Source organism: Notechis scutatus, chromosome 12, assembly GCF_049901735.1.
Source record: "Notechis scutatus isolate UNSWTSFEM ecotype Mainland chromosome 12, rNotScu1.2, whole genome shotgun sequence".
Lineage (NCBI taxonomy): Eukaryota > Metazoa > Chordata > Lepidosauria > Squamata > Elapidae > Notechis > Notechis scutatus.
Genome location: NC_142020.1, coordinates 8108197 through 8135358, shown reverse-complemented (window position 1 = coordinate 8135358; position 27162 = coordinate 8108197). Strand labels below are relative to the sequence as shown.

General features: G+C 45.0%; 2 protein-coding genes across 7 annotated transcripts in view; both read left to right on the top strand.

Annotated features, from left to right (window-relative positions):
• JMJD8 (jumonji domain containing 8) overlaps positions 1-27162 on the top strand; it is a 209175-nt gene that overhangs the window by 169700 nt on the left and 12313 nt on the right. For 2 of the 4 annotated variants that reach the window (XM_087973217.1, XM_087973213.1), the window contains exons 1-5: positions 16515-16601; positions 19536-19744; positions 21727-21819; positions 23643-23691; positions 26235-26331. In XM_087973217.1, the coding sequence (XP_087829343.1) occupies positions 19650-19744; positions 21727-21819; positions 23643-23691; positions 26235-26331 (334 nt within the window). In that variant the 5' untranslated portion in view covers positions 16515-16601; positions 19536-19649. Of the gene's footprint in view, positions 1-16514; positions 16602-18119; positions 18177-19535; positions 19745-21726; positions 21820-23642; positions 23692-26234; positions 26332-27162 lie in introns of those variants that run through there. The other 2 variants (XM_087973214.1, XM_087973216.1) reach the window with 2 other exon arrangements.
• Positions 245-14448, top strand: KLHL10 (kelch like family member 10). Of its 3 annotated transcripts, none has more exons than XM_087973196.1 (5): positions 245-383; positions 5219-5708; positions 6911-7528; positions 9786-9935; positions 14037-14448. In XM_087973196.1, the coding sequence occupies exons 1-5, from the start codon at positions 325-327 to the stop codon at positions 14409-14411; spliced, it is 1692 nt and encodes a 563-aa protein (XP_087829322.1). In that variant the 5' UTR covers positions 245-324; the 3' UTR covers positions 14412-14448. The 3 variants fall into 3 exon arrangements, with proteins under 3 accessions (XP_087829322.1, XP_087829321.1, XP_087829320.1); XM_087973195.1 differs by lacking the exon at positions 245-383 and adding an exon at positions 483-1728; XM_087973194.1 differs by lacking the exon at positions 245-383 and having other exon boundaries at positions 5020-5708.

Below are 27162 nucleotides of genomic sequence, written 5' to 3'. Positions count from 1 at the left end.
CAAACAATCGGTGTCAAGGCCGAGCCCTACTGGTTTCCCAGCACCAGTCCTTATAAAACATTTCAGTTCTCTTGGGAAAAGCACGCTGTGCCTCAAGCTGTCCTTCCATCTCCCAAGGAGAAGTGGACCACGCCCAAGTATGATTCATTTGGCGTGGGAAGGAGGAATCCTCTATACTTGAAGAAGCTTCTTGGATGAGAAGCGAAACATTTTCAAGGAGGAAAAAAGGAAAAGTCCAGTTGCCTTTTGGAAAAAGCACCTTTGGGACAACCATAACAGGGTTGGACCTTGGAGGTCTTCTGGTCCAATCTTCTGCTCAAACAAATGGTTGTCCAGTCTCTTCTTAAAAACCTCCAGGCATGGAGAATTCGCAGCTTCTGGAGGCAAGTTGTTCCACTGACTAATTGCTCTAAAATGTCAGGAAGTTTCTGCTTAGTTCCAGGTTGCTCCTGTCCTTGATTAGTTTCCACCCATCATTGCTTCTTGTCCTGCCTTCAGGTGCTTTGGAGAATAAGTTGACTCCTGTTGTGGTTCACCGGCAGCCCATTGAAGATGGCAGTGGAATCGGACAATGGGGAAGAATGGAAGATCAGTCCAGGAGTCTGGGAGGACTCAGATGAGGGTCCTGCATCCGATGCAGAGATGGGGCCAGGACCATCTGGGAGTTGTGTGCCGACTCTGGAGCCTCCGGAGTCTGGCAGCAGTGAGGTAGAAGAACAAGGGGAGCCTGTTCCCAGTGCGTGTGTGCACAGACCTGCTAGAAGGCAAGAGCAGCTGAGACAAAAGGGGCGACTCGGGAGTAAAGCTGGGAGATGATTGCCCCTCCCATAAGGGATAAAAGAAGTGCAAAGGTAGAGAAACCTTTGCAGGAAGCCAAGTCGTTTGCTCTGTTTGGATTAAAGCTTAAAGCTCTGTGTGGACTTTGTACTTAGGTTGTATTTTTAAAGTTCATTTGGGACTCCAGTTGTTGGCAGCAATTCAAAGGAGAGAAAGGTGGGTGCTTATCTCGAGGGACTGTTTGGGACTCATTACCAGCTGGGAATGAACATAATTCCCAGCATTGAAATAAAACAAGAGTTGTTTTAATTAAGTGTGTGCTTAATTACGGTCTCAAGAAGCCTTGGTCAGAACAACTCCCTCTTCTTCGTGGCAGCCCCTGAGATATTGGAACACGGCTATTATGTCACCCCTGGTCCTTCTTCTCATTAAACTAGACATACCCAATTCCTGCGGCCGTTCTTCAGATGTTTTAGCCTCCAGTCCCCTCCAACCGTGATCTGGATAATTGAGAATCTCCATGGAGGAGATGACATAGAGGAGCCCTCAAGATACCCAACGCAACCATCTCCCTCCTGTGAAGGCAATGAGCCCGCTAGCTTCGGAGGGCAGCTGGAGTTCTAGAACCTGGTCATGTCAAAGGTCTCATTATGGAATGGGGTTCTGGAACCCCTGGGCCAATCACACCCTTTTTTTTTTCCAAGAGGAGGGTTTACGTGGAAGGCCTGGCAGCTCTTCCTGCTGCCTCCCCCACTTTGAAAGAATGGATGATGCCTCTGCTTCGGCGGGGTACTCCTATCGTCACATGGAGCGGAAGATGAGTGCGATGGCTTGTACAGTCTTCAACGAACTTCGGCTGGAAGGGAAGCTGTGTGACGTCATCATCAAAGTCAACGGGTGTGAATTCAATGCTCATAAGAACATTCTCTGTAGCTGCAGCTCTTATTTTCGGTCAGTGCGCTCCCCATCTCTTGAAAGGGATGTAAGCAACCAGCCAAGATCTCCCATCAGTTGGATGGTGGATTCTCTCATCCGGCAGCATAATCACTGTAGCCTCCTTGAGTGTCCTCTGGTCAGACAGGCAGCACCTAAGGTTTAATAGTAAATAAATAAACCTTTAGTCCCTGGTTGTAGGAATTGAGAAATTCTAATCGTCTTTGTGTGCTTTCCAAAAGGCAATTGAACTTTCTTGGTCCTTTTTTTCCCCCCTTTGAAAATGTTTTGCTTCTCATCCAAGAAGCTTCTTGAGTTCTAAGTTTCTTGGAAGAAAAGTGATACAAAGGAAAAAAACAACAACGAAGTCCACTTGTCTTTTGGAAAAAGGACCTTTGGGACAATCCTGGCCTGAACGATTGAGAATCTCCCTAGCTATCTTTCTGGGGGAAGAGTTTTTAGCTTCCTTTGAAATAACTTGTCTTTTTAAATTAAAAAAAAAAAAAAAAAAAAACTACAGATAGCAAAGCATTTTTTTTTTTAAAGGCAGGGGTGGGTTTCTACCGGTTCTGTCCACCTCAATAGAACCGGTACCTCTGAAGAGCAGCAGACATAGAACCGGTTCTACGTCTGCTGATGGTTTTGCTCACCCGCCCACCTGGGCTCTTACCTGATCTTTATTTCCTGATTTTTTTCAACTTCAGCTGCCGAACGAGGCACAGCTGCAGTTAAAAAAAATAGGAAAAGAGGGCTGTTCCAAAAGCTGCTTCTCCGAAGGCAGCATGCTGATGACGATTTACAGGCCCATAGCTCACAGCGGGCAGGGAAGCTTGTAAATCCCGAACTGGTAGTTAACCCTGTCACATCCCACCCCTGAGAAAAGGGTATTGTTTGCCTTCTCGGATTAAATGACATTCAAAAATAAGGGAGTTTTTAACCCTCCAACATTTGTACAGCTTGTGGCTCAGGAGGTGTTCAATACTGCTGTGAAAAACAACAATGCATGAGATAGGATCACAGAAAGCAAGAATGGGAATTTAGAGCAGTTTTTTCCACATCTGGCACCCTCCAGATACATTACAATTAGAAAACATTTGGAGAACATCAAATTCGGGAAAGCTGCTATATAAAAGGCAGATGGTATTAAGTATCTTCCTTTTTTAGGAAACAATGGATCCCATTGAAATGATTTTAGGATATTGTGAGATCTGGTCGGAAATGTGTTTGCTTTCATCCCTCTACAGAATAACAGAGTTGGAAGGGACCTTGGAGGTCTTCTAGTCCAACCCCATGCTCAAGCAGAAAACCTATACCATCTCAGACAAATGGTTGTCCAATCAATTCTCAAAAACCTTCAGTGTTGCAGTACCCACAATTGAACTGAATTGAATTGAATGATGAATTTTTCTAACTCAGGAAGTTTCTCCTTAGTTCCACGTTGCTTCTCTCCTAGCTTAGTTTCCATCCATTGCTTCTTGGCCTGCCTTCAGGTGCTTTGGGAGAATAGGTTGACGACTCTCTCTTCTAGAAAAGAATATGCCTGGCACCCCAAAAATTACTTAAATGGGGTATAGCGATTAAGGCATTACAGCAGAAGGAGACCATCTATTTCCAGCTGAGAAATCATCTATGGTGCTTAATAAGGTGACCAACCGTCCTCCTTTAGGAAGGACAGTCGTCCTTTTGTAAGTTCTGTCCTCTCTCGAAACGTGTCCTCCTACATGTCCTCCTTTTTGATATTTGAAGACTAATCTGTAAATCTCCGTATTTGATCGATGCCGATCTGATCCGTTGTGTGTGATGTGACGTTTTTGTATTTGACATGACGATTCGTCAAGGCTCGGTACAGTGCGGCGAGATGCATGCGCTCCACACAGAAGAATTGTTTGGAGAGAGTGCGGCACGCACAAGAGTGCGCCACGCAAAAGTGGCTTTGTTTTTTTTCTTCAATTTATTTGTGTCCTCCTTTTCATTGTAAAAAAGTTGGTCACTTTATGCTTAAAAGTTTGCAAACCCTTTTGAATGTTCAATACTTCCTTATAAATGCAATCTAAAAGGTGACTTGCTTTCCAGGTAAGTCCTAAAACAAGATAAAACTCCAGTTAAACTGATGAATCACAAACATTCTACTTCTTTGTTGATTTATTAAGGAACTTATGTGTGTGTGTGTGCATTTATATATTTGGTTTCTATATCTGCCCGTCTCATGTCTCTGGGAGGCACATATAAGACACCAACACAATTAAAACAGTATGAAATAAATACACATGGCACCAAGTTAAACCATTATTACAGATGTTAATACAGCCAGGAAAGAAGCCCTTAATTGACTTTGGACCCCAAATGATCCAAAGTTAAATCTTTGTGCGTCAAGCTCTTTAATCAAATAGGAGGGAGAGAGAGAAAGACTTAACATCTAAAGCAAATTTTATGAACCATTTTTGAATCCTGCACCTCCTTAGGAACAAGCAGGCCACTAATAGCTTTCAATATCTCAAAGGTATAAGAGATATGGTAGGGAAAGAGGCTAACCAGTTTGAGAGCCAGTGGTTAAGTCAATGAGCTGTGAGTTTTAGTTCCACCTTGGGGATGAAAACCAGCTGGCTAACTTTGGGCCCTTCATTCTCTCAGCCCAACCTGCCTCACAGGGTGGTTGTTGCGGAGAAAAATAGGAGGAGGGAAGTGTTGGATATGTTTGCTGCCTTGTGTTATCCATAAAAATAATAAAGGTTGGATACGTACAATAACTATATGGTTATATCGTTATGTTTATGCTTTTATATTTATTGTTATGGCTATATATTTTTATGGTTTTTTATATATATATTTCTTTTGAAAGCGAGCATCAGAATTTCATTTTTTTAAAAAATGTGTGCAGTGTCTTCACAGAAAAAAAGTGACTAGAATCTTATTTTAAACAAATAAACAAGCAAGCAAGCTGGAGGAATTTCATAAAGCCAGGAGACTCCAAACTTAGCCACTTTAAGATTTCTGGACTTCAACTCCCAGAATTCCCCAGCCAGGAAAAGTTAAAAGTTACCAAGTTTGGAGACTCCTGTATTAAGCTAACACTGTCCCTTGGAAGCCCAATGTCAGGATTCCGGAAATTACCCCCATTTAAATCATGAGTCTTGAGCCAAACTTCCAAAACTTCAAAAGGATTTATTGGGAGTTAACATGCCGGCACTGCCTGGGTGTAGCCGACTCTGAGACACAACATTCATTGTCACCCTTGACCCTGGTTTTCCCCCACCCTCTGGGTGTTTCATAATTCATATTCTCCAATGGGACACATCCATAGCCAAGAGTCTTCAATCATGCTCTCCAGTTAGAATTTTGCGCGGCAGAAACTCACCTAGTTACTATCTTTGAAAACTATGGAATGCAGTTTTGGTTTGCAAGCAGCTGCACTGCTCCCCACTCTCTTTCTGTTGGCAACTCTAAAAAGACCATAGAACTATTTTATGAGTTGACATCCAGCACCATGACTGTTGTGCTTCTCTTTCAGAGCTCTGTTTACCAGTAGTTGGAACAACTCCGAAAAAAAGATATATAATATTCCTGGTATTACCCCAGATATGATGAAACTCATTATCGAATACGCCTACACAAGGACAGTGCCCATTACAGTGGACAATGTGGAAAGGCTCCTCGTAGCCGCCGACCAGTTTAATGTGATGGGTATCGTCAGAGCCTGCTCCGATTTTATGAAGTCTCAGCTCTGCTTGGAGAATTGTATTGGCATCTGCAAATTCACCGAGTATTACTATTGCCCGGAGCTACGACAGGCCGCCTACATGTTCATCCTGCACAACTTTGAGGAAATGGTAAAAGCGTCTACTGAATTCCTGGAGCTCTCGGTCAATGAGTTTAAGGACATCATTGAAAAGGACGAACTCAACGTGAAGCAGGAAGACGCGGTCTTCGAGGCCATTCTCAAGTGGATCGCCCAGGAACCTCCCAACCGGAAACAGCACATGGCGGTCTTGCTACCGAAGGTGAGTCTTTCTCAGCTGCCATCTCATGCCTCACTATTATGCGGCGATGGTTTGCCATGAAACTGTAGGGAGGGGGAATGAAGGGAGTGGGATGCTTGGGGAAAACGAAAGTAGAAGCTGCCTTGAGGGAGCTGCATACATACCAACCTGGGCACAGACTGACCGCTATGAAAACATCTTGCAGAAACTTGATTGGTGAGCAGTGATAGGCAGACAGAGAGAATAGAATAGAATAGAATAGAATAGAATAGAATAGAATAGAATAGAATAGAATAGAATAGAATAGAATAGAGAATGGAATGAATAGAGAATGAATGAATGGAATAATGAATGGAATGATAAAATAGAATAGAATAATGAATGGAATGAATAGAATAGAATAGAATAGAATAGAATAAATAGAATATAATAGAATAGAATAGAATAGAATCTTATAGGAATACTAGAATAGAATAGAATAAATGAATACACTAATCAGCATACAATAGAATGGAATGGAATGGAATAGAATAGAATAGAATAGGCATAAGAATAGAATAGAATCTTTATTGCTACTTTAAATGTACACTAATCAGCATACAATAGAATGGAATGGAATGGAATGGAATGGAATAGAATAGAATAGAATAGAATAGAATAGAATAGAATAGAATAGAATAGAATAGAATAGAATAGAATAGAATTATTTTATTGGCCAAGTGTGACTGGACACACAAGGAATTTGTCTTGGTGCAAATGGTCTCAGTGTCCATAAAAGAAAAGATACGTTCGTCAAGCGTCAACTTGTTCTAGTCCCTCCCAGCTAACAACCTGACATCCGCTGCTGCATTCTCCACTCCCACACCCCATGCCTATTTGTCATAGCCTAATCTTCATTTACATTCCTTTCTCTCCCCGTGCTATCTATCCCTTCTGTATCCTTACCTACCTCCCATTCCCTGCCCCCCATTACCATCTCTCTGAATCAGGATCATAAACCCCCACCAACTGATACCCCCAAAGCCCCACATCGTGGTTTACATCAACGCGCAGTCCAGAAATATGGCTCAATGGGAGGCGGAGAATAGATGGGGGCAGGGCCACCCAGAGGTGGGATTTGCTGGTTCTCTGAACTACTCAAAATTTCTGCTACCGGTTCTCCAGAACCGGTCAGAACTGGATGAATACCACCTCTGCTCTCAATCCTCCTTCTGTCTTTGAAGGTCCGTCTGGCCTTGATGCATGCAGAGTATTTCATGAACAACGTCAAAATGCACGATTATGTGAAGGACAGCGAGGAGTGCAAGCCCATCGTGATCGATGCCCTCAAAGCCATGTACGACCTGAATATGAACGGCCCGTCGAGTTCCGACTTCACCAATCCACTGACGAGACCCCGGCTCCCTTACGCCATCCTGTTTGCCATCGGTGGTTGGAGCGGAGGGAGCCCAACCAATGCGATTGAGACATACGACGCCCGGGCGGATCGTTGGGTGAATGTGACTTGCCAGCAGGAGAGTCCCCGGGCGTACCACGGCGCTGCCTACCTGAAGGGCTACGTCTACATCATTGGCGGGTTTGACAGCGTGGACTACTTCAACAGTGTCAAGCGGTTTGAGCCCATCAAAAAAACCTGGCACCAGGTGGCTCCCATGCACTCCAGGCGCTGCTACGTTAGTGTCACCGTCCTTGATAACTTCATCTATGCCATGGGTGGCTTTGACGGTTACGTGCGCCTCAACACGGCAGAGAGGTACGAGCCCGAGACCAACCAGTGGACCTTAATCGCTCCCATGCACGAGCAGAGGAGTGACGCGAGTGCCACGACACTCTACGGAAAGGTAACTATTGTGCAGAATTTTCCAACAGTGTTCTGACCCAAACCCTTTTCCAATAAAACAAACACGAACCAAAAGGAACAGAAACCTTTTAATGATTCTTATGAATCCCCGGTTAAAAGGCTGCTGCAAATTAATTAACTTTGATAAGCACAAGCTTCGCCAAAACTGCGAGACTGCCAAGAATAACAGATAAGAAATATTTCATAACACAAGAGCCTTCAAATACCAACTTAAGATACTGTAATGTCCACGAGGCTGAGTTTCAAAACGTTTTTTCTTCCTGCAAAGAACGTCCGATTCATAGCTGGCTTTTATCTTCTTGAAGGAGGGGCCATTACCTTGCAGCCTTACTCCCGAGTCACCCGTGCTACTGCAGCTGTTCTTTCCTGCGAGCAGCCCTGTGCACATGCGCACTTGGCACAGGCTCCTCGGGAACCTCCTCATCACTGCTGCCAGCCCCACAATCTCTGAAGGCAGCAGTCCACTCTCTAATGGTCCTGGCCACTCATCTGAGTCCTCGATCTCCTCAGCCGTCCGCACCTGCTGCCGGCTAACCACAACAAACAGTGAATACAATTGCCAGGTCTTTTGCACACTCATGCCTTGGATCTGTTGTGCCCCATTGGCAGATTCAGACTCCAAGAGGGGCATGATAACTTTTGATTTTGGAGTGTGCCACATAAAGATCAACAGTGATTCCTGGCTCGGGGGCAAAAAAACCAACTTTCTTTCCCCACATTTCTTATCCTTGTACATTTCCCAAAGCTGCTGTTAAGGCAAACGTTACGGGTTTATTCTGAAAGAGAGAAAGAAAAGAAGGTAGGAGCAAAATGAACCAAGGTATGCTCAAGAAACTGATGACACCTAATTTGATTTCTCTTCTACATCAAAATCAGGTGAAGGCCAGAACATAAGATGGAACGTGATTCTCAGAACCAGTAATGCACTGAACAAAACTCAGTCTAAGTCAAATCCAAATGGCTTCCCTGATCTGATGTTTGTTGGGTCAGAGTAATAGATCAGCTTGCAGCTCCTTAAAGCAGCTTCCAAGTAACATACCCATAGCAAACAAAACTCTGAAGCAGGCAAATTCCTCAAAGAATAGATTTATTTGGATATGTCATATTGGCACAAGCTGGTGAAAACTGACTCTGAATATTCCCACGGGTTTCACCTGATTAAAAGTGAAAGTTTGTCACTTTTTCAAAACAGCCAGTCCCATGATCCAATCAGGATGCTGTCTAGTTGCTAGGTGACTCCAGTCCCCTCCTTCCGAGCATCTGCAGGAATGTCCTTGGTTCCCACGAGAAAGCATTTTGTTTTGGCTACACCACTTTCAGCTCTGAAGTCTCAAACTGGCCTCCGTCAGGCCAGCTACAGGGTTGACAGCAGCTATGCTATGCCAGGGAAAGATGCAGTTGCTTTAAAGAGCTGCAGACCAGGCTCAATTCACACTCCTGGGAAGTCTGAAGCATCTTTTTGGAACTGAATTCCAGGCACCGTGGACTTTCCCTTGCCTTAAGAGACCCGTGCTCCACTCTGGACAGAGAAGAAAACCATGATTTGAGCTAGGCATTAAAATAAGCATGGATGCTGCTATAAAATAAGGGTTAGAGAGTACCCAGAATTAATTGTGTTGTAGAATGGGTCCAAGTCAGTGGTGGGATTCAGATTTTTTTACTACTGGTTTTGTGGGTGTGGCATGGTGTGCTTTGTGGGCATGGCTTGGTAGGCATGGCAGGGGAAGGATACTGCAAAATCCCCATTCCCTCCCCACCCCACTGACCTGCTTTCCAGCTCCGTTCTCCTGTGCAGGGCAACCAAAGAAGACCCAGCCGATCAGCTGGGACTCCATGGGAGGCAGAGAAGAGATGGAATTGGTGGGGCCAGTCAATAGGTGGGATTGGCCGGTTCTCCAAACTACTCAAAATTTCCACTGCTGGTTCTCCAGAACTGGTCAGAACCGGCTGAATACCACCTATGGTCCAAGTTCATGTTGTAGAACTAGCCAACAGCACAGAGATAATCTTCATTATAAACACTAATTCTCACCAGGTTGTACACCTTACATCGACTCATCCTCATGCATAGGATTGACACTTCGTTATGCATAGGATTGGCATTGACTATATATACATTGGCTCTTCCTTATGCATACGATTAATATCCTTCCAACGTTGTCAGTGTGAGCATCCATATAATTAACTCCCCGCCTCCTTTTTTTCCATTTTTTTTTTTTTTTTTTTGCAAATACAAGGTTTACATTTGTGGTGGTTTCAATGGGAACGAGTGTCTCTTCACGGCGGAGGTCTACGATGCCAAGGTGGATCAGTGGAGCTTGATTGCACCCATGCGTAGCAGGCGCAGTGGGATCGGCGTGATTGCGTACGGAGAACACGTCTATGCAGTAAGGCTGGGGTCCTCTTGGGCTGGTAATTTAATTTAACAGATAATCAGAGTTGGAAGGGACCTTGTAGGTCATCTAGTCCAATGGTTGCCAACCAGTGAAAAAGCCTTTTGAAAAAGCCCCTTTGAGACAGGACTAGGGAGCTATGAAATGATACTAAATGTATAGTTATAGATGTATAATATAGAGGACACTAAACTGGCAGGAATAGCCAACACCGCAGAAGACAAGCTCAAGATCCAAAGAGATCTTGAGAAGCTTGAACAGTGGGCCCTATCCAACAGAATGAATCTCAAGGTGGAGAAAAGCAAAGCTTTACATTTAGGCAGGGAAAATCAAAGGTGTACGTACAGATTAGGCAAGACCTGGCTCAAAAACAGTAACTGTGAGAGGGACCTTTGAGTCCTAGTGGATGATCACTTGAATACCAGCCAGCAGTGTGCAGCCACCGCCACCCAAAAAAAGCAAATACAATCCTGGGCTGAATAAACAGAGGCATAGGATCACGTGAAGTATTAGTCCCGCTTTATAAAACCCTAGTAAGACCACGCCTGGAATACTGCAACCAATGTTGGTCACTATATTACGAAAAAATTGCTGAGACTTTGGAAAAAGTGCAGAGAAAGAACAACTGGCCTGGAGACTAAACCCTACGAAGAACGGCTGCAGGATTTAGGCTTGGCTAGCTGAAAGAAAAGAAGAATTAGGAGTGACATGACGGCAGGATTCCACTATTTGAGAGGCTGCCACAAAGAAGAGGGGCTTAAACAGGTGTGGGATTCAAAATTTTTAACAACCGGTTCTGTGGGTGTGGCTTAGTTGGTGCGTGTGGCTTGGTGGTCATGTTATTGGCTGGGCGTGGCCAACTCAATCGAGGCACGCATCTCCTCGCCTGGCCTCTCATGTCTGTGGGGATGCTGCAACAGTCGTAAGTGTGAACAATGGTCATAAGTCACTTTTTTCAGTGCCATTATAACTTTGAATGTCACTCCACACAAGCAAAGGACCAGCAAAGGAAGGGAAAAAATCCCCAGAGAAGTTCCTGAGATAGGAAGTCTAGTCCTGCCAAGAATGTAATAAGGGTTAACGGAGAGGCACTTTCTGTAAGCAACACCAGAATGTTTCCTTCCTGCCTTCCTTACAGGATTAGGCCAGTAATTTCTTCTAACAACCGGTTCTCCGAACTGCTTAGAATGTTAACAACCGGTTCTGGCGAATAGGTGCGAACTGGTAGAATCCCACCCCTGGGCTTAAATTATTTTTCAAAGCACCAAAGAAGGCAGGACAAGAAACAATGGATGGAAACTGATCAAAGAGAAAAGCAACCTGGAATTAAGGAGAAACTTCCTAACAGTGAGGACAATTAACCAGTGGAACTGCTTGCCACCAGAAATCGTGGGCGCTCCATCACTGGAGGTTTTTAAGAAGAGATTGGACAGTCACTTTTCTGAGATGGCATAGGTCAGTAATGGCTAAGCTTTTCGGCACCAAATGCCCAAAGCGCGCACGCGCATCCCCAAAATGCAGTGCATGCACCCCTTGCGCAAACACCCCATTCCCGCACATGCTTGTGAACCCCTCATGACCCCCATGCATGTGCACATGACCCCCGTGTACATGACCCCCCGTACATGCGCCCCACCGCCTGTGCATGTGTGTGCAACCCCCACACAGGTCCCATCCCCCGCACAGGCGTGGCAGAGATCCAAAGACCAGCTGGCTGGCAGGAGGTGCACACACACATGCATGGCAGAGCTGAGCTAGGGCGATGGCTCGCGTGCCCAGAGGAAGGGCTCTGCATGCCACCTCTGGCACGCGTGCCATGGGTTCGCCATCACGGGGTATAGAATTGAATTGTTTATTGTCATTGTACATATGCATACAACGAAAATTCACAATAAAACCCGCAAATTTAACAATTGTGTTGGCATTAAACAATGGGGTGCAGTCAGAGGTGGGATTCTACCAGTTGGCCCCTATTCACTAGAACCGGTTGTTAACATTCTAAGCAGTTCGGAGAACCGGTTGTTAGAAGAAATTACTGGTCTAATCCTATAAGGAAGGCAGGAAGGAAACATTCTGGTGTTGCTTACAGAAACTGCCTCTCCGTTAACCCTTATTACATTCTTGGCAGGACTAGACTTCTTGTCTCAGGAACTTCTCGGGAGTTTTTTTCCCCTCCTTTGCTGGTCCTTTGCTTGTGTGGAGGGACCATTCAAAGTTACAATGGCACTGAAAAAAGTGACTTATGACCGTTTTTCACACTTACGACTGTTGCAGCACCCCCACAGCCATGAGAGGCCAGGCGAGGAGATGCGTGCCTCGATGTGAGTGACTGAGTTGGCCACGTCCAGCCAATAACATGACCGCCAAGCCATGTCCACCCAGTCACATGACCACAAAGCCACGCCCACCACCTAAGCCTAGACCCTGTTGTTAAACATTTGAATCCCACCCCTGGGTGCAGTCATGTGTGTACAAAGAATAAAGGAAGGGGCTTAGTACACAACCCTGGGGGGCTCCTGTGCTTAGGATCAGAGTAGACGGATGGTGAGATCCCATCGTTACTGACTGTGGCCTTATCTGTCAGAAAATCCTTTATCCACAAACAAATTGGACATTTTAAGAAACAACCTGTTGGGTAGGCTGGTGTTAAAGGCAGAACTATAATCCACAAATAACAGCCTTGCGTACGTTCCCTGTTTATTTATTTATTTATTTATTTATTTTATTTATTTGATTTGCCAATTGTTTACAAGATAATAAGTATAAGTGTATACATAGTTGTGAACACATGAAATGGGTACATATAAGAAAAATAAAAGAAGAATAAGAGAAACAATAGGACAGGGACGGTAGGCACGTTGGTGCGCTTATGCACGCCCCCTACAGACCTCTTAGGAAAGGGGTGAGGTCAATAGTAGACAGTCTAAGGTTAAAGTTTTGGGGGTTTGGGGAAGAAACTACAGAGTCGGGTAGAGTATTCCAGACATTGACCACTCTATTGCTGAAGTCGTATTTCCTGCAATCAAGTTTGGTGCGGTTAACTTTGAGTTTGTATCTATTGTGTGCTCTTGTGTTGTTATGGTTGAAGCTGAAGTATTCATTGACAGGTAGGACATTGCAATGTATGATTTTATATACCATGCTTAAATCAGACCGAAGACGGCGTAATTCAAGGTTTTCTAGTTCTAGAATTTCAAGTCTGGTGGCATAAGGTATTCTACAACGAGTAGAGGAGTGTTGTTCCAAATGATTCAATACAGTATAGACCAGGGGTCTCCAGCCTTGGCAACTTTAAGACTTGTGGACTTCAACTCCCAGAATTCCTCAGCCAGCAAAGCTGGCTGAGGAATTCTGGGAGTTGAAGTCCACAAGTCTTAAAGTTGCCAAGGCTGGAGACCCCTGGTATAGACAACAATAGATGTAGCATCATCAGTTGATCTGTTACTCTATAGCAGTGGTGGCTAACCCTTTTGGGCTCCCGTGCCGAAAATTGTGCCAGCACCCAGAAGGCAATGCCCCTCATCCCCCTGCACATGTGCGCACAACACCCCCTGCCCCCTTACCTGCACTGCACATGCCTGCACCTCCCAGCTGATTTTTGGCCCGTTTTGAGGCTTTTTTCGGCCTCCCCGAGGCTTGGGATGCAGAAAAACAAGCCTGTTTCGGCACTTCCGGTAAATACCAGAAGTGCCAAAACGGGCCCGTTTTTCGGCCTCCAAAGGCTGCAGAGGCTTCCCTTGAGCCTCAGAGAGGCCTCAAAAGGCCTCAAAAGGGCCAAAAATCAGCCAGGAGGTGCACGCATGTGCAGTGCAGGTAAGTTTGGCTGAGGCTCGCATGCCTGCACAAATGGCTCTGCACGCCACCTGTGGCACGCATGCCATAGGTTCACCATCACAGCTCTATAGGTTACTATACCTGTTACTATAGGTTCTCCTGTTTGAGCAGGGGGCTGGACTAGAAGACCTCCAAGGTCCCTTCCAGCCTACTCTATTCTAATTCTAAATTTCGGATTTTTCTCCCTCCACCCATCCATCTGCCACGGGGCCAAGCCACCCTTTCCCTTTAATCTGTCCCTTTGGTTCTCACTGTCCGCAGGTGGGCGGCTTCGACGGCGCCAACCGCCTGCGGAGTGCCGAGGCGTACAACCCGATCGCCAACACCTGGCGCACGATCCCGACCATGTTCAACCCCCGGAGCAACTTCGGCATCGAAGTGGTGGATGACCTGCTTTTTGTGGTGGGAGGCTTCAACGGCTTCACGACCACGTTCAACGTCGAGTGCTACGATGAGAAGACGGACGAGTGGTATGATGCCCATGACATGAGCATCTACCGCAGTGCGCTGAGCTGCTGCGTGGTCCCAGGGCTGCCCAACGTCGGGGAGTACGCTGCCAGGCGGGACAACTATGTGGGGTCATCCCAGAGAGACGAGGTCAAATATTCGTCCTCCACTAGCACACTCCCAGTGTGAAAAGAGAGAGAAGAAGAAGAAAAACGCTCCTTGACTAATAAAGCCCTCTAAAGCAAGAACTAGATGCACAAGTAAAACAGCCTCTTTTCTTCCTTCCTAGATAAACCAAGAGGCTAGTCCTTATTATGGAGGTGGGAAAGCAGCGTTTCTCGTTGTTGGCTAATTTAGAGAGCCAGTTCGATTAAGGTACCAGGTTAAGAAACCAGGAGATGGTGAGTTCTAGTCCTGCTTCACTCATGAAAGCCAGTTGGGTGATTTTTACAAATCAGATTAACAGAATTTGGAAGGGACCTTGTAGGTCATCTAGTCCAACCTCCTGCCCAAGCAGGAGACCCTACACCATTTCTGACAAATGGCAGTCCAATCTCTTCTTGAAAGTCTCAAGTGATGAAGCTCCCACAACTTCCGAAGGCAACTTTTGTTCCATTAGTTGATTGTTCTCACTGTCAGAAAAAAAATAATCTCCTTATTTCCAGGTTGAATCTCTCCTTGTTCAGGTTCCATCCATCATTCCTTGTCTGGCTTTGGGGTGCTTTGGAGAATAGCTTGACCCCCTCCTCTCTGTGGCAGCCCCTCAGATATTGGAAGGCTGCTCTCCTGTCTCCCCTGGTCCTTCTCTTCCCTAGACTAGCCAGGCCTACTTCCTGCAACCGTTCATCGTATGTTTTAGCCTCCAGTCCCCTAATCATCCTGGTTGCTGTTCTCTGCACTCTTCCTAGAGTCTCAACATCTTTTTTATGGTGTGGGGACCAAAACTGGATGCAGTACTCTAGGTGTGGACTTTGGCCCAATCACCAGGAGTTGGTGAGTTCTAGTCCCACTTTAGGCATGAAAGCTGGCCTGGTGACTTTTGACCGATCACCAAGAAACTTTGAGTTCTAGTCTGCCTTAGGCATGAAAGCCAGTTGGGAGATTTTCAGCCAGTCATCAGGAGACTGTGAATTCTAGGGTTTAGTCGTGAAAGGTGACTTTGGGCCAGACTCTCTCTCTCTCTTTCTCTCTCTGTGTTTCTTTGTCTCTCTCTCTTGTTTCTGTGGGGGAAAACAGGAGGAAGAAGGTGTGTTGGATATGTCCCCCACCTTGAGTTGTTTATAGTCATAATAAAGGCAAGAAAGGAAACTTTCTGGAGCATATAAGGAAAGCTCTGGAGAGATGGACAGATAAAGAATAATGCCAGAGTCAAGTGTGATATCTCAGGATAAAGTCCAGAATGTTATGGCTGTTTGCCGTAAACTGGTTGCAAGTCAGTTTTGCTTTGCATGCCTCTAAATCTCAGGAGGCAGAACCTGGCTGGATTAAATTCATTCACGCATTGGGCAGCAGAGATCCAGATAAGGGAGGTAATTTCTGGTGGTTCCAGTTATCCAGGTGATTCCTCCAGGTCAATTCTGATCATCTAGGGAATTTCTGGTTTTCCAGCTGCAGTGATGGGGCCACTGAGTGGACAAGACAGGGGCACAGGCGAGAAGGCTAAAACGTCACAATAAGGAACCAATGCAGCAATTGCTAACTTTCTGCTGTACGTCCGAATTAAGCAATTGCTCGATCTCTGGGGGCAGGTCCGAATGCGGGAATTCGTTAACTCTCCGCTGAACGTCTGAACGTGCAACCACTAAACTTGATGCACGTGCAAATGCCAGCATGGCCAGATCTTGGGGCGGAAGGCGCACGTCCGAAAGCAGGAACCCACCCCTCCCCCACCGCTCCAACATCTTTGGTTGCCAAGACACCGAAGAAAGGACTCTCCCCCCCCCCCCCCAGATGCAAAGTGCCAAGGCGTCAGTTTCAGCCGCGATGCCTTGCGGGTAACGTAGTTTCCACCCCTCCTATCCAATCGCAAAAGAGGATTCTCCCTCGTCCTTTTCACCCCAACCCACTCGGCTCCATGCAATGCCTGCTGGGGGTTGTAGTCCATCCATCATCCCTCAGGTACCGACATTGCATTAAAAATAAATAAATAAATAAAGGAATTTTTAAAAAATGGCAAAGCAGCCAAAAGTCTTAGAGAGCCTTAAAAAAAAAAGTTTGGAAAAGTTTCCCTTGGGTTTCCCACGGAGCGCATTTGCAACGCCTGGACTACAAGAGCCAGAATGCAAAGGGGGCAGAGAAGAGGTGGTGGGGGGAGCGCTGGCTCCCCCAGGGATTTTTCGATGTCTCGGAGATCCAACGCCTTGCATTTACGCCGGAGAGGTAAAGAAAAGGGATGCAAAAAAAAAAAAAAAAGAGGTGGGGGGGGAATTGGAGGGTGGGAGGGCTGCATGCATCTCAGGCGCGGAAAGCAACGAGTGATCGGGCGGGGCTGTAGATCTCTCTTTTTTTTTTTCCATCCCGAAATCCGATCCGAATTTCAGATGAACAGAATTTGGAAGGGACCTTGTAGGTCATCTAGTCCAACCCCCTGCCCAAGCAGGAGACTCTACACCATTTTTGACAGAGGGCAGTCCAGTCTCTTCTTGAAAGATACCAGAGACCAAGCAGCGGTCGAACCGCGGAGCACCCTTCGCCTTGGGAGGCGCTGGATAGCAATACCGGTAGTAGTACCCCTCCAGTCAGAGCTGAAGAAGCTTCTTGGATGAGAAGCGAAACATCTTCCAAGAAAAAATAATAATCAGAAAGTCCAGTTGCCTTTTGGGGGCAAGAAAGCACCTTTGGGGCAACCCATGACCTTGACAATCCCCATAGACAAATTACTGGTAGTAATAGAGTTGGAAAGGGACCGTAGAGGTCATCTAGTTCAACCCCCCTGCTTCTCGCAGGAGACCTGTGCTACTTCTGATAGAAGGCTGTCCAGCCTCTTCTTAAAAGCCTCCAGTTGGGGCATCCCAGCTCTCTTGAGGGCGGGTGGGTTGATGTGTGTGTGTGTGTGTGTGTGTGTGTGATGGGAGAGAGAGGAGGGTGGCTCAATGCGCAGAAGAACAACCCCCCCCCCCATCCTAACCATCTTGTAACTGAGTTAGGAAAAAGAACAGAACCCGCAAACTCACACTTGTTCAGAAGCTGGCCTTTTGTCCAACCCAAAGGAGCCCCCTTTTCGTTCTATGAATATGTTTTATTAGGCTATAAAATAGTGTTATATAAAGTCCAAAATGCAAAAGCAAAACAAAAGGGCTGGGATAGGGAGTGGGAAAAGGTGAGAGAAAAGCGAAGGAAGAAAAAGGGTTTTTACAGATTTTTTTGACAGATTTGGGTAGAAGCGACTGATTTGTGCTTATGAGGGTAAAACAAAAAGTTGTGGTTGTTGATAATGCCTTATTCTACTGTAACACACACACACACACACACACACACAAAGTTGGGAGGCAATGCTTCTTTTCCTTCTTCTTTCCAAAGGAGCCTTTTTCAAGTGTAGGTTTGTTGCAGGAAGATTTTCCTCGGGGAAACCGGTTCCAAGTCTAATTATTCCTTGGCTCGGTTTAGTTTCCTGATATGTTTCGGTTGCAAGGAAGAATGAGACGTGGCTAATTCCCTGAAAGAACCACCGCGTTTCTCTCTTGCAAAGCGCGATTGCGTTCCCTCCTTTGGGTGAATTCAGCCCCAAAGGATATATTGCATCCATTGATCTGAAGCGGGTGCAGAGGTGGTTTTCAGCCGGTTCTGACCGGTTCTGGAGAACTGGGAGCAGAAATTTTGAATAGTTCAGAGAACCAGCAAATCCCACCTCTGACTGGACCCGCCTCCATCTATTCTCCACCTCCCCTTGAGTCCCAGCTGATCGGCTGGGTCTTCTTTGGTTGCCCTGCCCGGGAGAACGGAGCTGGAAAGCAGGTTAGTGGGGTGGGGTGGGGCGGGTGCCACGCCCACCAGGCCACGCCCACAGAACCCGTAATAAAACATTTTTAATCCTACCACTGAGCGGATGGGCGAAGGAATCGGTTGTCTGTCTAAAGTTTTGGGTCAACTCTCCTTAGTTACCTAGCAAGAGCTGATAACAGAGACCAGATTGAGGACGTGTGAAGGAAAACCCATTGATTCCATTCATCCCCAATGCTGCTTTTAATGCCTGGCTGCTTGTGAGGTCCTTAATGCTCTCTGAGCTTGGTGGTTTTTCTTGCAGACATTTCATTGCTTAACTAGGGTACAGTATCAGTGCAGTGTGTGTGTGTGTGTGTGTGTTGCAGAGTGGTGGCGGCGTAGGAGAAGGACTGTGGGGTCCTTGGTGCTCTCTGAGCTTGGTTGTTTTCTTGCAAACATTTTATTACCCAACTAGGTAACAGCATCATTTCTTCTACCGTACAGTTTTAGTTGATTGCTACAAGGAATTCTATGGCACTGTCAGTGGTGTCCATTTGAAGTGGTGTCCTCGATCAACAGAGATTTTTGGGGGAAGAATCAAGGTTTTGGGATCCTGAGGCTTTATTTGCCCCCCACCCCAAACAGGTTAAGTCAAAGTCACCCTCTGTCATCCTAGTTGGTGGCCATCTTGTTTTAGAGATCCAGTGCAGATCGTTGGATTGAGAGGATTTTTGTAAACTAACCATAACGTTTCAGCCAACTTACCTCGAAACTGTGGGGTCCTTGGTGGTCTCTGAGTTTGGTTCTTTTCTTGCAGACATTTCATCACCCAACTAGGTAACAACATCAGTGCTAGAAGGGAGTGGCATTTGCAGAGTGGAGGAGGAGGAGGACTGTGGGTTCCTTATTGCTCTCTGACCTTGGTGGTTTTCTTTCAAACGTTTTATTACCCAACTAGGTAACAGCATCATTTCTTCTACTGTACAATTTTAGTTGATTCCTCCGAGGAATTCTACGGCATTGTCGCTGGTGTCCATTTGAAGTGATCCTCGATCAACAGAGATCCAGTCTTTTTTTTTAGAGACCTTTGCTTTCATCTCTCACAGGGACTGTGGGGTCAAAAGGGAGATTGGAGATCCTTGGTACTTTCTGAGCTGGTTGCTTTTTTTTTTTTTTTTGCAGACGTTCCACGACCAAACTAGGTAATATCATCAGGCGAACAGTGTTTCTTAATTCGGCAACTTTAAGATGTGTGGAATTCAGTTCCGAGAATTCTCCGGCCAGAAGCTGTTGTTGAAGTCCACGCATCTTATGAGAAACACTGCGTGAGAAGATCTTCATCCCTGGTCTTCTGCTTCTTTTAATGTTCTTCCTTCCTTCACCTCTTTTCAGAAGATTTGCGCTTCCATGCTGGACCGTCGTCTTCTAACCTTTTCTCAAGATACCTGGCTATTTTGCTGAGAATCAACCGAAGGAAGGATTTGGCTTTGTAGAATCTTGCAACCCATGGAGAGCAAGTTCCAGCGCCTGCTTTTTCTACCCTTATCCATGTTCTTTTGGTTCCCAGGGAGTTTCACGCTGCTAGAAACAGACGGAGGCTGGTGAGTTAGGCATCTAGTAAGGAAAAAACAGAAAGAGTCACTTTTTAGGGGAGGTGGGTATCATAAAAAATGATTGATTGAATGAATGAATGAATGAATGAATGAAGTGCATGGATTTTTCTGAAGCAGTGGTTTCAACTTGGCAACTTTAAGAGGGATGGACTTCAACTCCCAGAATTCCCCAGACAACATGGGTGAACTACAACGCCCAGGGTTCCCCCCCAAAACACCTGGGAATTCTGGGAATTGAAGTCTACCCCTCTTAAAGTTGCCAAGTTTTAAAAAGACTGACTCGGTGCAACATAAATTATGGTATCTCAGCATAACAAGGCATTGAAGTTCTAGCGGAACTTAATACCCAGAATTCCTGTCTGTCATATTGGATAAGTTCATCCCATTTTGCAACAACTTCTCCCTCAAAAAAAAAAAAAAAAAACGCTTTCTTTCCTCCTCCAAAATCTAGTAGTATTTTCTGGAAGATTTTTTTTTTTTTTTGCACATAGATTTTTGGCTTTGTTGACAGATTTCAAAAAGAACTCTTACAAAAATCGCTCAAATCACACACAAAGAGCCCTTCGTTTGGTTGGGTGTACATGCATATGTACCATGTTTCCCTGAAAATAAGACCTGGTCTTATATTTTTTTTGGGGGGGCTCCAAAATAAGCACTAGGGCTTATTTTTGGGGTAGGTCTTATTTCCAGGGATATACATGGTATATTCAGTAGAGCTTTAAGGGCAACCATTAATATATGGCCCTGTTCACAGAAAGATAGGTGTTATGGCCAAAGGGGTTTTGCATTTCTCAGTTAGGATGTTAGATTTCTACATGGAGAGTGATGTGGTGGCCTAGAGGTGGAGCTCTCACCTCACAATCAGGAGGCTGTGAGTTCAATCCTAAGTAGAGGCAGATATTTCTCTCTCTAGAGAATAGATCTGCTGAACAAAACTCCGCACTGGCGACAGGAAAGGCATCCGGCCATTAAAATACTCTGCTAGTTCCCTCCCAGCAAAAATAGCCAAGATGTTTAAAGACAAATCGGCGAAATGTTGGAAATATCATCAGATACCTGGATCATATGTGGTGGACATGCATAGAAGCTAAAAAATACTGGACTAAAATACACACATGATTAGAAAAAAAATGATAAAACAACATATAGATCTAAAAACAGAGATATTTTTATTGGGGATTTTGCCTGAAGATTATAATAAAGAGATACCGGTAACATATTTGACTATTAATGTACTAGAATTGTATCTGCGCAAAATTGGAAAAGTGAGAAAATTCCGACAGAGGAGGAAACGATTAAGAAAATAATGGAATGTGCGGAAATGAGTAGACTAACAATGGTAATTAGAGAACAGGAAGAAAAAGAGTATTATAAGATTTGGGATTTATTTTATGAATGGTTAGATAGAAGAGTAAGAGACCGAAATATGAGGTAACAGCAATAATACACTATAATTGATTATTTCTGAATGAGTAAGAATATGAATATAACGTTGCAAGGATGAGATTTGTTTTTGAAAGATAATGTAGAACCGAAATTATGTTAATGACAATATAATCATGGAATAATATAATATAAAAGGTGGATTAGAATGGTGTGTACCCAACTGGCACGCTGTAAAATTGAAAGATGGTTTTATTTGTTTGTTTTGGTTGTAAAAATAAAAACACTTTAAAACAAAAAAAAACTCTGCTAGTTCCATTCAGTTGCCCAGGCTCCATCCTGCAAGGGATTATGGGGTCTTTAAAAGAAGATGATGCTAGATGTCTACATGCAAGGCACTTCCAATGTTGGAGGTCCCCCCCCCCCCTTATTTTTATATTCTATTCTGGGTGCTTCTTTTCCAGAATCAGAAGCCGTACAGTTAATTCTTGCTGTGAACGAAGTTTAGAAAGTCAACTTATGAAACCTTTAAAAGAATTGTATATCACTGATGAAACACAAGCTTTTCTGTTTTTTTGTCCCTGCAGGCTGACAAGCAGGCACGCTGCACTGTCAGACGACGGGAGCTGTACGGTGGAGAGAAGGGACTCCTCCCTAACTTATGCGCAGTTTATTCAACAGTTAAGTGATGGGATTGTGCGGTGGCCTATAGATGGAGCTCTCGCCTCACAATTGGGAGGCTGTGAGTTTGATCCTAAGTAGCGACAGGTATTTCTCTCTGTGTGTCAATGAGGATATATCTGCTGAACAAAACTCAGCATTGGCGACATCCGGCCAGTAAACACTCAGCTCCATTCAGTTTCCCCGACTCCACCCCACAAGGGATTTCGGCATCATTAAAAGACAAAACAAAACAAAACTAAAAGTTCAATAGTTAAGTGATGGCAAATGATCCAGCTTGCTGCTTTTTCCACCACCAGGTGGCAGCAGGCACTGGTTCCAGATTATTATTATTTCTTTGCAAGAAGGAATTAAAAACAAACAAATGAGACAGCGCCATCTTTTGCTAGAGTCCCCTGCACAAGCTCCTAGTTATTTAACTCTTCAGTTACTTAAAACTGTTTCTTGGGCTCTTTATCAGAGCCTCCATCATGGCAAACTCCTGGAATCTTTAAAATAAGAGTCAGGCATAAGTCATTAAGTGTCATACCTCATGATTGTTGACGAATGCATCTTTTCTTTTATGTACACCGAGAGTATTTGCAACCAGACAAATTCCTTGTGTGTCCAATCACACTTGCCCAATAAAGAATTCTCTTCTCTTCTCTTCTCTTCTCTTCTCTTCTCTTCTCTTCTCTTCTCTTCTCTTCTCTTCTCTTCTCTTCTAAATAGTCATTTGAAATTCTCCCCTGCCTTTTCCATCAGCCCTTCGTAGTAGACCAGAAGCCAATGTTGTTGAGCAGTACGGGCAAGTGATTTCAAATGCAAATGCACGCTGATTTAAACAAACAAAAACAAACAAAAAAGAAATTAAAGGAGGAGCAGATTGTAGAAAAGTCGAAGCTGCAAATAACAGGTCTGCTTCTTTGGGAGGTGCTAAGCGATTATCCACAGGATGCAGCTTCATGTCAAAGACCACATCAAATTGGTGGAGAAAGAACCATATTTCCTGGGGCTTTGCTTTCCTCACCCTGAAAAGCTTTCACAATTCAAAGCCTTTGTCCTGTGGTTTTATACTGTAATCCATAATGCTATTACAATGATCTTCTCTTTCTTCTTGTCTCTTTTCTCCTCCTTTCCTCCTCCTTTCCTCCTCCTCCTCTTCCCTCCTTCTCCTCCTCCTCCTCTTCCACCTTCTTTCCTCCCCCTTCCCTCCTCTCCCTCCTCCAACTCCTCCATCCCTTCCTTCCCCTCTCCTCCTCCTCTCCCTCCCTCCCTCCTTCTTCTTCCTCCTCCTCTTCCTCTGTTCCTCCTTCTCCTCCCACTTCTCCAACTTCTCCATCCCTTCCTCCCCTCTCCTTCTCTTCCTCCCTTCCTCCCTCCTCTTCCAACTCCTCCATCCCTTCCTCCCCTCTCCTTCCTTCCTCTCCTCCCCCTTCTCCTCCAACTTCTCCATCCCTTCCTCCCCTCCTCTTCCTCCCTCCTCTTCTCCTCCCCTCTCCTCTTCCTCCTCTTCCTCCCTCTTCCTCCCCTCTTCTCCAACTCCTCCATCCCTTTCTCCCTCCTCTTCCTCCTTCTCCTCCCCTCTCCTCTTTCTCCTCTTCCTCCCTCTTCCTCCCCTTCTCCTCCAACTTTTCCATCCCTTCCTCCCCTCCTCTCCTCCCTCCCCTCCCTCCTCCTCTTCCTCCCTCCTTCCCCCTTCTCCTCCAACTTCTCCATCCCTTCCTCCCCTCCCTCCTCTTCCTCCCTCCCCCTCCTCCTTCTCTTCCTCCTCTTCCTCCCTCCTTCTCCCCTTCTCCTCCAACTCCTCTATCCCTTCCTCCCCCTCTCCTCCTCCTCCTAGGTATGCCTTCTCCAGGCCGGTAATTCTTCAGGGATTAACTGACAATACCGTGAGTGTCCCCTGCATTATAAATTTGGGTGAAATACCACAGAATCAAAAGGCTGAAAGGGACCTTAGAGGTCTTCTAGTCCAATCCCCTGCTCTAGCCAAAGACCCTACACCATTCCAGACAAGTGGCTGTCTAGTTTCTTCTTAAAAGCCTCCAGTGATGGAGGACCTACAAGGCAAAGCTATTCCACTGGTTAATTGTCCCTATCAGGAAATTTCTCTTCAGTTCCAGGTTGGAACCATCCTAATCTCTTTAAGCCACTAGTTTACTGACTTTACTTTATTGTGCAATGAATTCATTGCATGAGGTGCAATTAAATTAAATGCCACCCTCAGTGTACATTAAAACTATAAACACAAACACACATCCTTCGCATTCTATACACTGAATGGAAAACCCCTGATATTGCATTAATATTGCGCTATACAGTAGAATTCAATAGAGTTCCTGCTCTGGGATAAAAGCTGTTTTTCAGCCTATTTGTCCTTGTTTTTGTTATCCTGTACCGTCTGCCAGATGGTAATAGTTCAAAAAAAGGGTTCCCAGGATGAGATGGATCTTTGAGAATATTTTGAACTTTCTTAAGGCAGCAGGAGCTATAAAGCTCTTCCAAAGAGGGGAGAGAGCAACCCATGATCCTCTGGGCCATGACATTAACCCTCTGGAGTGCTGTCCTATCTGCCACTCTGCAATTGGCAAACCATGCAGAGGTGCAGTAAGTTAAGATACTCTCTAGGGTGCAGCGGTGGAAGGTCAATATTTCTTAGACTATATTTTTGAGACCACTTCATATAGGGCATGAATTAATAAAGCCAAGTGATCAGTCTGGGGCTGTGAAGCCATTTTGCAAAGCCTGAATGCTGATCCCAGGCTCTCTCCATAAATATTTCTGAGTATGATCAAAGGGAGAAATTTATTGCACAGGTAGACACAGCAGTGTTATATTTACAGGGCATGCAGTCTTGTGGTTTTCTTAACTGCGACTTTCTAAATCCTCCTAATTGTCTGAGGAAATTACTCAGCCACACATCCACAGAGCCCGTTGTGCTCCAAACAATAAATACAGATAATCCACGTAGTTGCAACCACAATTGGGACCAGAAGCCAAGCGCTTGTTAAGTGACTCATTACCCAGCATCCTGAGGTTATCTGAACGCCAGTTACATTTTTTTTGGTGGGAGTCAGTGTTTACTTTCCTGCAAAAAATAAAATAAAATGTCTATTGCAAGCAATGGGCTCGTTTAAGGACTGCCACATTCATTAACGATTGCCGCAAAAAATTGCAAAATGGAGTCCATCGTGGGATGACCCACTTAATGCCTTAATTCCAGGGTCAATTATGATCGTAAGGTCTATGGAGATTCTCAGTCCTCCAATCATGGCTTGTCCCCAAAATGCTTTTTTTTTTCAAGTGGCGACTGGACTTTCTGTTTTTTCTTTGAAGACGTTTTGCTTCTCATCCAAGAAGCTTCGTCAGCTCTGATTGGATGGTGGGGAATGGAAGGATTTATACTCCTTGCAGACAGCTGGTCATTTGCATCCTTTTGGGAGAGTCGCTGAGGCCACTTGGAGGTTTATCTGCAGCAGTTCCAAAAAGGCTCCACACTGTGTCCTCAGGGTCACTTGATGACCCTGAGGACACAGATAAACCTCCAAGTGGCCTCAACGGCCCTCTAAAAGGATACAAATGACCAGCTGTCTGCAAGGAGTATAAATCCTTTTTTTAAAAAAGTTTTTTTTATTGTGCACACTTTCCTTCATTTTACATTGCAATTTCAATTTTGCAACAACTATATGTATCAACACCTTTTTTTAAAAAAATATACATGTTATACATCCTAGTTACGACCATTTTTCTCTTTTTCATACAGTATAGTCCATAGAAAAAAGAATAAAAACTTGATATTATACAACATACTTATATCTATTGTATCCATGGTTATAACATACTTCTCTATGCATTTATCACTCTATATATTTTGATTTGCAATTATGTACAATCTAGTCCCAAAATTGCTTCCAATATGTATCCTTCTATATAGTTTTATACCTGTATTTGTTTCTAGTGTGTTCCTCTTTCGTCATCCATTTTCTAACCTTTATTGTCCAGCCAATTGTACCATAGGTCCCACATTAGGTAATACTCTGTTTCTCCTTTGTCTTTAATTTCCATTGTTAACCTGTCCATTTTGGCGCATTCCATTATTTTCTCTATTACCATTCCCCGCCATCCAGTCAGAGCTGAAGAAGCTTCTTTGGATGAGAAGTGAAACGCCTTCAAAGAAAAACCAGAAAATCCAGTTGCCTCTTGAAAAAAAAAAAAAAAAGCACATTTGGGATACGGCCATAAGGGATTACCTGTAATTATCATAAAAATAATCATATAAAAATAATCATCAGAGATGAACTACTCTGTGGTTGTATTGCACATGGACTCTGGCCAGCGCCATCTTGTTTTGCAGTCAGGAAAGAATAATATTGGGGGGAAGGAGGCTTTAAAAATTGGAGGTGCCTCTCCATTCTGATTCCTTCTGTGCCCACAGGAATTCCAGGCTCAATGCACCAAAGATCAGCTGCTGGCCAGGTTTGGAGAACACCTGGTTCGTCTCAGTACCGCCAACACCTACTCTTACCGCAAAGGTGAGGATGGGGGGGGGGAAAAACTTCCCCAATTGTGCTCCAAGCTGAGGTGAGAGTGAGCTGGGACACGGAGGTGCAATTTTACACACCTGTTAGATGCAGCAAACCAAGGAATGGGATAGAGGTTCAAAAGTACAGGTAGCCATCGACTTTCATTTTGTGACCGTTTAGATCAGTGGTCGCCAACCAGTGGGCCTGGGACCACTGGTGGTCCACAAGGAAATTTTGGTGGTCTGCAGAGAAATGCCACCCCAAAGCAATTAATCCAGGCTGCGCAGGAAAACAAGGCTTGCGTGGCTTGCATTGTGAACAACACGAGGTAGTGAGGGGAGGGGGGAAAGGGCGGAGGGGGGGAACTTACTCCACTCACCCCATGCGCCTGGCCTGGCCACCGGGCTGCTTCTTTCCGCTTCTTTCTTCTTCTGCTTTTGGCTGCATGCAAGGAAAGCAGCAAAAGTCTTTCTTTCTCTCCCCCAAACTCCGCCAGAAATGAGTCTTTGGGACCCTGCAAGACATCCTGCTCCAAGAGGCTGCACCAAAGATTCATTTCTGGCGGAGTTTGGGGGAGAGAAAGCAAGACTTCTGCTGCTTCTGCTGCTTTCCTTGCATGAAGCCAAAAGTCTCTCTCTCTCTCTCTCTCTCCCCCTGAGAACGGAGCTGGAGACAGTATCCTGCGATCCCAAATAAAGAGTGATCGATCAGTAGGAAAACGGGCTGGGGAATTTTCCTGCAGACGTTTTTGGGATTTTCCCAGGGTCTCTGGTCCAAGGGATTTAAAATGATGAGTTTGGTGGTCCCTGAGGTCCAAAAGGTTGGCGACACCTGGTTTAG